This window comes from Dermacentor andersoni, chromosome 9 (assembly GCF_023375885.2).
Source record: "Dermacentor andersoni chromosome 9, qqDerAnde1_hic_scaffold, whole genome shotgun sequence".
Lineage (NCBI taxonomy): Eukaryota > Metazoa > Arthropoda > Arachnida > Ixodida > Ixodidae > Dermacentor > Dermacentor andersoni.
The window spans coordinates 12,139,396-12,154,386 of record NC_092822.1 but is presented as its reverse complement, the minus strand read 5'-3'; the positions used below and the strand labels follow the sequence as shown (position 1 = coordinate 12,154,386).

Sequence of the window (14,991 nt, the reverse complement as noted above, 5' to 3'; positions counted from 1 at the left end):
CTGTGAAGAAAAGAAAAGTTTCGAATCACAGGACGGCTCCTTGTCATAGAACTGCAGCAGCTGAAGGAGACAGGCGTAGACATGGTGATATTTAGGCCAGTGACTCAACCAGAGACATTTTAATCGGAAAATGCTTGCATGATGTAATGTAGTTCAGGTGGTACCATGAAATATTCCGAAAAAGGCGAAGCAGACGAAATGGCATAACGGGCTCTCACTACGGTGATTCCTGTGTAATTGCTCTGTTCTGCCATCAATATATGAAAACAATTCTATAGCATGCGTAACAGTATGTGAAGCTGTAGTTATGTAGGCGTTGCTAGTTGCATAATATCTTGCGCTACCTCCCTTGTTTCGGCAATGAAAGTGGCTGTGTATAAATGTTGGATTAATATGTGGCAACGACAGAACTCGCGCAGTTGTCGTAGAAGGGCTCCTTAAGCGTCTCATATACTAATCGACAAATCTATAATGCGGACAATCACCAACAAACTGCTGCCACCGCCAAGAGCAAGCTAATAACAACAGCAGCAGCAAAAGTGATGAGGCGGATTTTCAGCTCAAACACGTGGGGCGCCAGCGGGTTTCGCAAACGCTGTGCATCACTGTCCACTGGTGCATGGCATCACGCCACTGTCTAGGAGCGAAACCATTAGGCGTAAATGATCGCCGACTTCTACCTCGATTTGGCAAAGTGAGACATGGTGACAACGTTACCTGGGTAGGACATCTTCAACTTACTGCACCGTACACTTAGCCAAACCATCGCAGAAGGACTCACGGCAAATTTCGGTGCAGCCTGGTGAGGGACTTGGCTACGAGCGCCCACGTCCTGAACCAGGCGTCCAGGAAGGGCTCCTTCTTGCGCACGGCATGCTTGTCGCTCAATTCCTGCGCCGTCATCGCGGGCAGCTGCTCTACGCTGGCACTGTTGCGTCGCACCAGGTGGGTCATGGAGTTGGCGGCCAAGGTCTCCTTGCTTGCAGCGAGGCTCGCCAGTGTCTTGCCGTTGGCCGCCTCGACGGCAGGCGGCGCCGGGACAACGACGTCGCCGTTCTCAGCCTGCTGCGGCTGCAGAGTGCCACCGACGCTGTGTCCGCCGTTGTGATGGTTGTCGGCCATGCACAGCTTGAGGAAGACGTCCTCGAGCGTTAGCATGCCGTGCTGCTGCATCAGGTCGTCGGGCACCGCCTGTGCCAGGATTCGACCCTGGCGCATCAGGCCCACGAGGTTGGCCAGCCGGGCCTCCTCGATGTAGTGGGTCGTGATGATGACGCTGATGGACTCGCGGTGCGTCAGAGTGACCAGGTAGTGCCAGATGCTCTGTCGCAGCAGAGGATCCACGCCGACCGTCGGCTCGTCCAGAATGAGCAGCGGAGGCCGGTGAATCAAGGCGGCCGCGAGGCTGACGCGTCGCTTCTGTCCCCCGCTCAGGTTCTTCACCAGGCGGGTTTTCTCGGGCAAGCCCAGGAAGCGCACAAGAAAGGAGGTGCGCTCCTGGAGCACATCGCTTTCTATCCTGAACAGCCGGCCGAAGTAAGTGAGCGTCTCGATTATCGAGAACTCCGGGTAGAGTGTGAGCTCCTGCGGCATGTAGCCCACACCGGGACCCGGGATGTAGCTGCCTGGCTGGCCCGGCTTGTGGCCGAACACGTGGACACTGCCATGCCAGGGCTTTAGTCGACCCACGATGCATCGTAGGAGGGTGGTCTTGCCGCAGCCGCTCGGCCCCAGGAGTCCGTATCTGCAATTAAAGAAACGCAAAGTGTCATTACCCTTAACTTAAACGCATACTTGCATCGATTCCAAAAAACAGGGTCAACCAGCAGCTCTTTGCGGTACACTTGAGGACAGACATTTCCCTATCTGAAGTGGCGAGCAGACAAGACGAACACGGCTTAGAACGTGTGGTGCTTTAATTCAGGCAATTTTTCTGTGAGTACTGGAAAGGTTGACTCGTCCACACACTCTTCATTGTGTAATCACTGGTATATCTTTAATTTTTAAACGTGTTCAGTTAATAAGGAAACTCCGCATAAACAATTTGGAAGTAGAGCTTTGTGCCACTATCAAGTTCTCTTATGAACGACATTGTTTTGGTACAAACTTATGGCGAAATGCAATGTTTAAATTATCTCAGTAATGACCTTTTCTCGATATGTGAAGTGAAATTACCAATAGTCTTCTTTAGCGGTATCAAAGCTTGGCACTCCAAATATCGTAGCTTCCGCAAACACTTGTCGAGGCCTGGTTGGAGCATTAACTGTGTGACGCCACTATGTAATACAGTCAACTTAGCTGAAATGTAACGCTCACTCCAGTAATCTCCGGACGGTGTCGAGCTGCATTCCTGCTAGTGCTGGCTCTTTTTTTAACCAGTATATGGTAAATGAAAACGTGTTATCTCCATGAACAAATTTACCAGTGGTACCACAAAGACACGATGCGCCTATAATTGTCTGGAATCATTAAGGCCAGTAACGCATGTCTTCTGCCACCTTATACTAGAGACGTGCTGGCTGTAATGAAAAACTGGAGAAGTTGGCGGCCTGGCATGTTACTCTCGATGTCCGGTGAAATAAAGTTATACAATAAGGACACAGACACAGGAGCGACAGATATATAGTATGCACATAAAGAAAGGACTTCTTCATACCTATAGATTCATTCACATATTTGCGCACAAGATGCCGCGAAAGTTTCATGTGAGATGCTATTCACGCTAAATGTCCCCAAACGAGTTAGCATCTAGCTGCTAGGATGATGATATACCATAGTGAGCCACATTGTTATAACGTTGTGGCTTGCGGCTGCGCTTATACAGAGATGCTCATATAACCGGTGGATTGAAAGTGTGTGCGCGTGCTTTATTAGCGACACAGTGGCAGCTAAAGCGTGCTGTGTCAAGACGAGTGTTATGAAATTGAAAGCGAGTTAAGGAGCGATAGTAGAGCGAGAAAACGGTACAGATCCTTGAAGGCAAACCTATATATACGCACTGATTAAGCACTAGTTCGGCTGGGGAGAGCTACCACTCGGATCCAAATAGGTCATCCTAAAATCTTCGCTTTCGGTGCATCACAAGACATGTGCGGTCGTTGGCAGCGATGGCCGGGGCCAACTGGCTGCTCACAGGAAGTGCGTGCATGCTGCGGTCGCACAAATGGTTTCAATAACTTCGCTTTAACTTTATATTACGAAACGCGATGTGAATCACGGTGCGCTTTCACGCCGGCTCCACACTTCCTATAAAAACACGCTCCTCCGTTTGCGAAAAAAAAGAGAGAAAAGAACAGCCGTACTCACATCTTGCCCTCGGGCAGGCTGAGGTCGATGCCCCTGAGTGTCTCGACGGCGCTCTTGCCGCGACCGTAGGAGACGCGCAGTCCGCGGACGTCGACGACCAGCCTCGACGGCGGGGGAGACGTGGCGTTGCCGAACACCGGCTTGCCGTTGGGGGCCGCGGACAGCACCGGCATGGCAGCCGCGAGCGCCTTGCCGTTGACGAGCGGTCCCGCTGCTCCGGGTGCCGTCGTCGGGAACTGCGAAGGTAGCACAGAAGAGGCATCGCAGCCGTTGTTGGTTCCACAGTGGGCATTCCGTATCCGGGCCTCGGGCAGGATCCTGGAAGGCGCATCTAGAGCGTGGCGGCTGGACGCGGCAGAAGACGACGTGTACGCGGCGGCGCGTCCCTTGACGGCAGGCCGGTCCGAGCGGTGGTGGTGGTAGCCGCGTTGCAGCCGACCGCCCGAGTGCATGCTAGGCCAGGCCCGGCTCGCCACTGAACTAATGACCCAGAAGCCCCGCCGAGGGGTCCGCCGCCGCTATACGGGACCCGCGAGGGGGGCCTCCTCTCTCCGCACCTCGAAAACGCGGGTGCCTCTTGCGGCGTCGTCCTCGCCTCCCTCCCTCGCCGCGCCACTAGGCTACATTCCGTTGCGGGTCTCGCAGCGCGCCGTTATAACAGCTGGCTGTTGCCGTCGAAAGAAGAGCGTGCACTTGGCCGAGACCGCGAGCGGCACACGTTGTCGTTCGGCGGCGATGTTCAGCGGCGCGTCGTCGTCGCGCTCGTGCGACGTTGCGGTGTTTCGCGAGCTGACGCAATAGTTTTATTTAGCTCGTTCTTTTTTTTTTTTTGGGGGGGGGGGGGCAGCCTTCGCTCTCTTTTTATGCGAAAGCGACGTTTCGCGTGAGCGCGAGCCGGATTTCGAAAATTCAGCTGACAGCGGTAGCAGCAGCGGCGACGGGTTTTGAAAGAGGTGAGACTCCGCGCGGTAGCGGTCTTGGAAGGCGTGCGAGTGTCGCTTCGTTTTGAGCGCAGACGGTAGGATGTCATATGGACAAAAATGTCACTAATGGTAGGAGCTACGACGTTTGAGGCGTTTGGACGTTTGAGGCATAGAAGCAGTGCACGTGCTTTAAGGGAGAGTGTGCGCGAGTGCATCGCCACCGAGCGTTTAGACTGGCGATGCACCGCGGCCTGAGGAGCCACAGCCGCGCAAGCGCAGATATTGTGTGGAACGCAGGATGGTAACTGACGCAGCATAAAAGCGAAGATTTTTTTCTTTTTACTTTACTGTGGCGGAACCGATGACTGAGGGTTCCTAGCTGATTAAAAAAGTAATGGCACTTCTGACGCAAAGTGGGCGGGGAAGGGGTCAAATAAATGCATTCATGAGTCTGCCGCCTTGAGCAATCCGCTAATTCACGTTGTGATAATTGGCTCAATATAGAAAGTGGAGAAAACAAACATTTACCAAAACAAATAGCAATAAAACCTAGCTGCCTACATAGATGAAATAGCATTGGGTTATTTAACTGGATTGCGAATACGGCTGCAAAATATGACTTTTCTCGAATGCTTTTCTCCTTGCAGAGTAGCAAGTGGGCATTTACATACTGGCAGAGGAACCTGCTTTTCATTAACGGACTTTTTTTTTCTTTTCGCGACGACACGTTCTCTACGTTAAAACAGTAAACGTATACTGCTAGTTTCTTGTATTTCACGCAGGTGGTTAACAAAAGTCTACATGAAATATTTTCAAACGCGCAGCACACCAGCCTCTGGAAAAATTGCGACTGCCTATGTGAAACAACCATACAGACTAATTATATACTGCCAGTGGTACCGGTGCTAAAAGCACACCTGTGAAACTGCAGAAGGAACCACATGATTTCACATTCCAATTGAAATGGGAACTCCATCTTTTGCTACATATAACTTCATTTCGTTTAATTGCTCGCGCTCGTCGTTATAGGGCACACGCACGTAATCGTATATGTAGGAACAGATATGCAGAGTAAGCCGACTGATCTAGCGGTGTTTAACGCCGCAAAGCAATGCAGACGCTATGAGAGAGACCATAGCGAATGGCTCCGGATTACTTTTGACCACTCGGGTTTCTTTAAAATGCCCACAATGCTCGGTGCCGGAGCGCTTTCTGTTTTCATCGCAATGAGGCTGGCGCTGCTGTGAATCGTAACCGAGACCCTGTGTGCAGCAGCACAACTCTATAAACATGGAGCAACCATGGCGATTGACCATGAAAACGTAAACTTATGCCACCTCTCTCAAGCATTATCTTCATTCATAGGCGTTACGATGAGAATTTTTTTCCGTTCAGCTTTCATCTGTCTAGGAATGCAGGCTGTGTTATCAGACACGTATGGTCAATTTCTTTCATAAAAGTGCCCTCGAAGGTCGATGTAGCGCCGCCTTTAACGTCACTTTTGTGGTCGAGTGTATTATGAGCGCACGACATGTTTGGAAAGGTAGTTTCGTTTGTTTCACCTCTCCTGTACACCGTGAGGTCGACGTCCCTTTGTGGTCGGAAACCAATAAAAAGTTTATAGACCGTCTTTTCCGCAGTGTTAAAAAAAGAACTCGCAGCAGTTTCGCCCGAAAGGCAATGCACCGATTGAGATAGCAAACTAGTAGGTAGATATACGAAGTAAGGATACTATTTTATCGGCCTTATAAACGTGTAAACATTCGCTTACAAATTAGTGATATAGTGTGTAAGCGCGAGTGAACGAGGACGTAGAAAGAAACAGAAACACAGAGGCGGCGTTGTATCCGTTTCTACGTCCTCGTTCAGTCGCGCTTACACATTCTATCAGATTCAAACCAACTGTCCCGCCAACGTGTTTTAACTAAATTAACAAGCCCGGTGTCACGCGCGCGCAGGTAAACATGAACACATCTCGCTCGATGAGCGCGGAAACTCGCTGTCAAGATGCTGGAGTTAAGAATCGCGGCAGCTGCAGCGATCGAATCGACCTTCGTGGGTCTCTCGCTTCAGCGCAAACGAAACGTCGAAAGCACAGCGCACATTGCGATGTCGCAGATTGCTTTCAAGGTACAGCGCCCGCCCGGCCGCGTCGGAAGCAGCAGCGGCCGGAGAATGCCTCCCCTCCCTCGCCTCACACCCGTGCCTCGCGCGCGACAGCAGGGGGCGCGCCTACTGCCCGTCTTCCTCGCTGCCACACGCGAGATTGAGCCGTATTCGCCGGCTCACCCTCGCACGCTTTCACTCGCACATACAGCATACGGCGTGCGGCGACGATTTTATCGCCCTTGGACTTTATACGGAACCTCACGGCGACGACAGAAATGCGCCTGGAGTGTCCATACAATTGCCATCGCAATAAAAACAACGTACTAGAGCGCTCACTATGAACCGCAACACGCGAGCAAGCGCTCTCGCAAGTTGGATAGTGGATTGGCGTCGTGCTTCCGACTCAAAGGAAGAAGGTTCCACTTACTATTCCAGACATCGTCCGTTTATTCCTGCCTTCGCCTTCTCTCCCAAGCTTAAGGATGAAATCCTTGTTTCTCGAACAGAATCTGAACAAAGCGGCAGCTGCCTTTCGCGCTATCTGCGTATCATTCATACTGCTGAAAATGAAATATGCCGTCGCCTCAGAATGTTTATCACCCCCAAGGTGTCGTCACACAGCTTTCTTCACTATCGCTCAATGCCTACCTTTGTCCTTTCTCTCTTTCCGTGTGCAATCCCAATATATGCAATATAAACGTCGCTGCGAACTCGCTGTCCATTATTTGCAATATTTCAACGGCTGAAGTGCGTAGAATAATGATTGACGCATAGTTCGCCCTGAAGGTGGTCACCGTCTGTCCTTATTCGTGAGACCCAATTATTGCGCATAGAACTGGGGGAGAGGGAACAATCATGTATGAAAGGGCGACGTTCGAAGCAAGAACAGCAGAACCCCATCCTTTTAAATCGCGCATACGGCGCAACTATCCAACTCTGGAGAACGCTTTGTCACGCGCTCGCGCATTGTAGCTGATACTGAGCGAGATTGTGCGTAGAATAGATAACCGGACTGTGTTGAAATTATCTGAATTGGAAACATGTATACAAATGAAAGAAAAAGAAAGCAAGGAACAAGATGGCAACGACTACAGCTGGACATTAATATGCAGACCTACGATTTTCATTTGGAACAAATGTTTTGTACGAATAATCTTAAATGAAAAACCAAGTGGTGCTCTTACTATTCGAGGCAGGCATTGATATTCCGTAGTAATTATTGTCAATGGAATAAATACATTCTTGAAAAAAATATAACGAAAAGCCTGCCGATGTGGATACTGGAGCTCATATCGATCGCTAAATGTACAAACTCCTAAACAGATGCGCGCACACAAAAAAATTGCATTGACAACGATCTGTGGCCAATCAGACAATGACGTCTTTCTGAGGCACATTTCTTGTGCAGAAGGTGTGCTTAATTAAAATATTTTCAGTAATCATAAGTACCAATGCCACTACGTTCGTCTGATGTGAATACTGTTCGACATGTGCGAATTCAGTTTTCAAAAACAAAAAGCAAAAGAAGAGAAACTGACGTGTTTTGCAAACTGTAGGTGAAGAAGAACACATTAGATGGCGATGGGCATACATACACGCACGCGAACCATGAACTATGTGCACAATGCTCACAGAGTAAGCGTCTGCATGAATCCGACCCATTCGGTTTGTTGGGAAGGAATTTGGTCCTCTAGTTTATGTATATGAGAACGTGTTGGGCCAGCCGGCTTCTGACTCGCTTGTCCCCGCGAGTTCATCCAGAACAAACTATGGTATCTTACGATTTTCAGGAAAGATGATGCCATGTATTCGTTACGATTGAAAACTGAGCGATCCGGTAAGTATTCATGTGATTCATGTGAAATTAGTGGGATTACAGGAAAAGTGCAAAATACAGCAATTGTCCTATGATGCTCTGCGCGTTTTTTCGTGAGAATTGCACAAATCGCAATATCAACACATTCGTATCCACGCAATACATTCGGTTCCTGGGGAATTAGTTGTTCTTGAGAACCAAGTTTGCGAAGAAATCTACGTCCTTCCAATTCGCACTGCCTAGCCCCAGTGATCTGCTGGCCTGGATATTTGCGACTACTAGATAGCTTCTCCGATACAACACGACTTAGTGGCACGTTTGGATCATACTAGCACGTCTTTACTTATGTGCGTATGTATATGCCAAACGAAAATATGCAAAATATGCCAAACCGAAAATATGTGTCGCAGCGAACACGCGGGATCCCACGGTAGATCGACAGTTCACTAAATTATTCTCACGATAAGCAGTATGCCCATTAAGACGTTGCACTGGTTGTTTGATATTTACGCTGAAAAACACCACTCCAATTAGATAATTCTGTGAACAGTATTGCTAGATAAGAATCTAAATAAGGAAAGAATCGCGCATCACGAGATTGCGACCAAACGGACCCGCCTAATAGGAATAACATGGCAATACGAGTGCAGACTTCTGCATTGACTCAGGCGCGGAAGCTTTCTTCGCTTTTCTGAAGGAACGAATTACAGCGGATTCTGCAGAAACTGCCTCGAAACACTGCTAACGCGTAACTGCTGCGCGTCAGACTCCCACCGCCAACGGAGTTCTCTGCCTCCTTCCTTTTATTTCTTTATCTTCCCGCCACGCATGGCAGGCGCAGTGCCTTTGCGCTACAGCGTTCGGTTGCCTTTTCTGCCAAACTAGATGCAGCGAAGGCGTTCTTGCACGCTCTCCGCTGGTGCTGTGGCAGTGCACTGCTCTATCGAGGAAGTGACGGACCCACTGCCGCGGCTAGATGGTGCGAGAGAGGACAGTTTTGAGAGGGAAAAACCGGTCAGGTGGCCAGTCCTCGCAGCTGAGAAAAAGCATTAAAAAAGAAAAAAAGAAGTACTCTCTCGTTCACGGCTTCTTCGCAGTCCTCTCTCGCAGCTTTCTGTAACCCTCCTCCTCCCCCTCGTCCACCCTCCGCGCTTCAGTGGTGACCTCAGGCAAACGCTCTGGTTTCGCCGAGCTGTGACGTCACAGAGGCAATAATAATAATAATAAGCCGCTTTCGCGACCTGACGACGCAAACCGCACTTCCGCTCCGATTCTCGCCCGGGGGCAACTCCTCTCTTGTTTGGTCGCCACTCAAGTCTTTCTTCTTTTGTCAACTTTGTAAGCAACTGCCCGGCAATGTTGCGCTTTCGCTGTCTTGCTTTCGGAGCACATCGAGTGCATAGCGTCAATCGAAGGTCACCTGCATCCTCATACTTCCTCCTGATGAGTGCGCCATTATTGACGTGTATGTATAAATTGTAGTAACATGTGCACTTATTTTGCACCGTGCAGAACGTTCGTTTTAGTTTCTTTCGCTCTGTACCGACTGCACGTATTGCATTCGCAATCTGCACTGCGCCTAATGTTACTTTCATATATGTGACAGGCAGCTGCTTTGCGCTATCCTCCTGTTAACCTAGCATGGTACATGTGCTTGAATTACTCGATGTATTATCACATTGGTATCTTTTTCAAAGCCTTTTTTGTTCACTTTAGTTTATGATACTTGCAGGATAGCTGGTTCTTCACAGGTTTATTGTCTCGGGCTGACGTTATTAACATAACAGCGGTCAAGCTGATGCAGTCAATCACCGATTCCCGCAGTGGATGAGGCGGCGCGAGCTGCTAGTCGGTGGCGGTATTATGCGTATAGCATGGCTCGATTCTACCGCTGCATGGCAAGTAGTTGGTGGACTAAATCAGTGGTTCGGTGCGTCACGTGAACACAGCTTGAACGGTAATACAAAAAGTAAAATAGAAAGAACGAACACGAATGCACGGAAACCATAAAGATGATACAGGCAGTAACTTTCAACTATTTTGTGCAAGACATGGATCCATGAATTGAACAAATCGTTACAAAATTTGTCCGCCGGTAGAACACTGCCTGATAAAGTGCTACATTTCCTGCGTATGTGTTCACGCTGCCGGCAACTCTGAGGTGTCACAGTCTTGCTCTGTTTGGTTGCGATGCGCTTCCTTTCTTTACGATGCCATTGACTTCGGGGGTGACCGTTGTTTATAACGCTGTCGGCGAAAGCTGTTGAAGTTCGGCTTCATGATAGAATTGCAATTGAACTGTATCGTGTTCTACTTTTTTAATTTGTCTTGATGTGATTAATCAACAAGTCCGCATCACAAACCTGGATTACTTTTTCAAAAACAAAAGCAATGATGTTCGATCGGTTTGTCGCACATACACACGCGCGGTTTAAATTGTGGATCCGCGACTTCAACTTCAGTGCGAGGTCATGCTTACGCATTTCTCTCGCATTTACCGATAAATCGCCGTTGACTTTTCCTTGTAGGCGTGTCATGAATTTACCCCTGTCCTATCCACTTTTTCATAAATTAAGGAAAAGTGCGCATCTCGAGTTCGAGTATAGTGGCAGAATGATCATTTGGTTTTTCGCACTTCCAAGTGGCGCATGGGATCATGACTTTACTCTTGCAGCAGAAGTTAGCAGTCCGCGCTATGCCCTATCCTCATTCTATATCCTTCTGGCTTTGCATTTTGCCCAGTACGTTACTTGGTCCTGCCTGCTTTGGAGGTCACGCGTACAGATGCAAGTTCAAAGGTAGATGGAAGGAACGCCACGTGTGGCATTGCTTGGTCTCTGACGGAACCCATTTTGCGAGTTTTCTTAGAAGTGAGCTCAGCCCGATTCCAGCGACGTGACGCTGACCAGCGCCTTTGTGCCGGCACTTCCATTCCGTCACCTTACCTCAGATAACGTCTGCAGACAATAAGCTGTAGCTTAAACGGCACGCCGCAGTGCAACGGAATCCCAAAATCTAGTGAGGAGGACGAAACCTACGCAGGTTGGCTGCGCAGCAGTCTTGCTCCAGGAACTGTTTCCTTTCATTTCTTTCCCGGGGAGCCACTCTTTCCCAAAATTTACTGTCCAAGCTGTCATTCAAAATAACGTAGCTCCTCACATGTTTTCAATAAAGAACTCTCCCCGCCCTCATCACAACCTTCCACGAGGCCCTCGATGCCACGTCGGGGGCAGGGGTGCGGGCGGAGCAGTGACCTTTCAGTTTAAAGCGAATGTTTCTTTTGCTTACGCTTCCGGGTTTTAGCGTGGCTGCGGCTAGTACCCAGAAAACCGGGCTTTAGAAACACTGTGCTGACGAACCAAGTAAAGCGAGTAAGCGCACCTCTGTTCTGCGTGATATTTAAACGTTCGGAAGTATCGCGCGAAGGCGAAGCATTGAAAGCGACAGCAAGGCCTAGCGTTGCACTCGAGCTGCTCGCATGTTCTAACACCACGCGGAGGCGACATGGCGCGTCGCAGCGCAGCAGCAGATACCAGGCTTATCACAGCGCTGGCACGACGAATGCCTCTGTCGCGACGTCTCAGTGAACGTCGGTCTCGAGCACCTGGAGTGCATGAAACCGACGAAAAAAAAAAAAAAAGAAATGTTGGAATCTATAAAGCTTCGCTTGACGTAGATTCCAACATATGAATCTACACATGTATATTTTTTCATAAATGCAGAACGGAGCCTGCCGACAAGAGCTTTTCTTTGTAGGATAGTCGTGCAGGGCTTCCGACCACGCGGTATATACAAGTCATCTGCTGACGCACTGTAATGTAAACAGAAGCATGCGGTACAGAGGAGATGAATACATTGAGCGGAACTTTAAGTATTCTATATACGACTATGAGGTGAACTTCGACAGCTGTTTAAGCATAGATTGTGATTCGAGGAGGTTGGCTCTTTGATTATTGGAAAATGTGATTAACTTTATTCACAGTCATATTTGGGTCTTTGTAGTTGCCATTTTCTGATCATGGCCTATGCATTCTTTCATGAAAAAGGCCACAAAAGCCCTTCTGCGTTTCTTGAAGCACACTGGACTGTATGAACGCTTGTGACCGCTGTGCGACTGACTGTGAATGTCTGACTATTTGTTTTCTCTCGTCATCTGTTCTTCCCTTTTTCCCCTCCCCTAGGGTAGGGTAGCCGACCGGGCACGTCCTTGGTTAACCTTCCTACCGAGAGGTAGGGAGGTTAACCTCTTAGTTTCTCTCTGACGCCAAAGCAAAATTGTCCTCTAGCAAGCTCCAACTAAACAAATAAGTTCTTGAGAAACGTATTCAGGTACGTTTCCAATGTACGATAAGAACACATTCACAGTACGGCTTCTATGTGCATTAGAATAACAAGCATAGCTTAACCTAATAATTAAAATCACATTGAATGCGGTGAAGGTTGAAAATATGGTACCGCCACTGTCCACCCAGCGTTTTAAATCGAGCCATTCATCGAAAAAAAAAGATGAAAAAACATTAGGAGGGCGCTTAATTAGGCTTCGCCTTTAGGAGTGGAACGCGATAGCGTTCAAGGACCTCTTACTGCTTTTCATGCTTCCCAGCAACTGCAAATGTAACCGTAACGTTTACCGGACCGGCTCCGACCGCTATGCACGGAGGCGAGCTTTCCGGTAGAAACGCGACCTCTTGCGTGGGTCGATTTCCTGTTATTGTTTCGCACTTTTAATGTTTCAGTCTGAGAAGAGTTAACAAAGGACATGCGCTGTCGGTGTTTTCTTTTTTTTTCATTACATTTGTTTGTGGGCTGCCTTTTTCAAAATTCCGAGGAATACCTTTGTAAAGAATGAAAAACAAGGTATGAGCAATTTTGGTGGGCTCCTTAACGGGATCCTCAACGCTTTTGCGTTGAAAGAACCCTCTGCTTTACCACACATTCTGGCGCACGCGTCTGACGCCGCAGTTGAATCACGTCAAGATGCCGTAGGCCAAGTGCGCCTGCGCGATGGTTCGTGCTTCATCGCTGGGGGCGATAGATCAAAGCAATCGAAATCGCCTTCATAGAATATTTACTACAATCTTAACTCGACCCCATTTTGCCCTTATCGAAACAACCCCCACACACAGGGCTTGCTATCGCTAAAGTCAAGGATAGCTAAATGCCTATCTCGGTGCCATAGGTTCGACAAATCACTTGTCATTACCATGACAAGTGACTCATTACCGAGGGACACACTGGCATGTCCCTCTGACCTTTTTCCAGCCTACACCCTATAGTCATGATAACTTTCGCTCATTGAGCTCGACCCACATTGCAATTTTCCAGTGCGACCGGCCTGAAGTCGAATACCTGAACACATCCAATCAGCGTCGACTGAACATTGCGTGAAACCGTTAGTGTTGCTGAACTGGGCATTTGAGTGTTGAATTAGCGCGAACAAAGCTTTCTAGTAAAGCTAGAAATATTCATCGAGTGCTCTCACACAATCCTGACAAGCCGAATAAAAAAAATATCCTGTGCTTTGTGCGAGCGCTACAGTGGAGGAGCTCGTGCACATAATGCTCTGAACGTCTTTTTTATTCCTTTTTGAAGTAGTGCATAGCATACAACGGACAAAGGAAGCTGATTGCTGCACTTGGACCATGACATATTAGGAGGTGGAGGACTTCATTCTAGGCACCTAAATGCGCATAATGATGCTTAAATAGGGCCACGTGCACGGCCACATGTGGCTCGCGTACTCGCGATCCTCTGACACAAATCCCCCGACACCGCAAGCCTCGTTGGACCGAGAGAACTGTCGGGCTACACAGTCGTCCGCAATGATTAATCGTACAGAAACATGGAACGCAATCTGTGTGCCTGTGTCATCACGACAAACTATCACGTTTAGGGCTAATTTTCATTACCACGTGAAGTCTCTGATTGGAGTATGTCGATGTGCGAAACCACGCCGGAATAGACACGACAATCGTTAGGATAGCGCCGCTGACCTTTTCACGATAAACACGCAGCGGGCGGCAATCACACGACGGGAATGAATAAGCGGCGCATTGCCTTTCCACGCGCATCAGATAATCCCTGCATACGCGAGAAGTCCTTGAGATTAGTTGTTCTTGCGCCAGGTCAATTAAACAGTTAAGAAAAATGCAGGGATAAACGCAGCGCACGCACACAAGAGGCAATCGGACAGTATTTGCAGAAAAAGAACGAAGCCTCAGGTAAGGAACAGCCGTTGGCTCTCATCGCAGTATCATGGCCAGAATACTCAAGCTTAACGACATTATTTGGTTTAGAACAAAAAGTTACTGCACAGGCGCCGCTAATGACACGAACGCGCCAAATGCCTTCCCTAAGTTTTACACCAATGCTATCCAGGTCCCGGCAGCCATACATACGCGTTCGCCACGAAAGACATGTCGCCTGCCCCCAAGCGTAAACTGCGCACTGTCGGCTAAACACTGCCACCGTTTCTAAGCTACGAATCGAAAAAAAAATTGCTCCAGGATATGCCAATTGAATTGCGACAAGTAAGCATAAAACGTCATAGAGTTGGTGAATTACTGCGGCGTAAGCTTGTGCACGTGCAACGCACGGCTGGATTGTTTTTTAATTTTTGCTTGTCAACACGCCTAGACGCAGTAGGTTCATTACTCTCGTGCCTTTTGCAAGCATCTTGCCGTCTATGACAAGTGCAGGCGCATTGTTGGTAACCATTTACTACTAAAAGAAGAATTGCCGTCGCGCCTGGTTACGGTGGGTGAAAAAGCACGCGTAGCTTGAGGCGCCATTAGTTCCTGTAGCCCCCAACTTCAGAAAGCCAGCAGGCCAATTCTT

General features: G+C 48.7%; 1 protein-coding gene across 2 annotated transcripts in view; it reads right to left on the bottom strand.

The window, feature by feature from the left end:
* The window catches only part of snu (ABC-type transporter snustorr), a 54,843-nt gene that overhangs the window by 14,296 nt on the left and 25,556 nt on the right, over window positions 1-14,991 (bottom strand). For both annotated transcript variants that reach the window (XM_055068526.2, XM_050174748.2), the window contains exons 2-3: window positions 3,307-3,542; window positions 782-1,744 (exon numbers count right to left, since the gene is read on the bottom strand). In XM_055068526.2, the coding sequence (XP_054924501.1) occupies window positions 782-1,744; window positions 3,307-3,542 (1,199 nt within the window). The remainder of the gene's footprint in view (window positions 1-781; window positions 1,745-3,306; window positions 3,543-14,991) is intronic.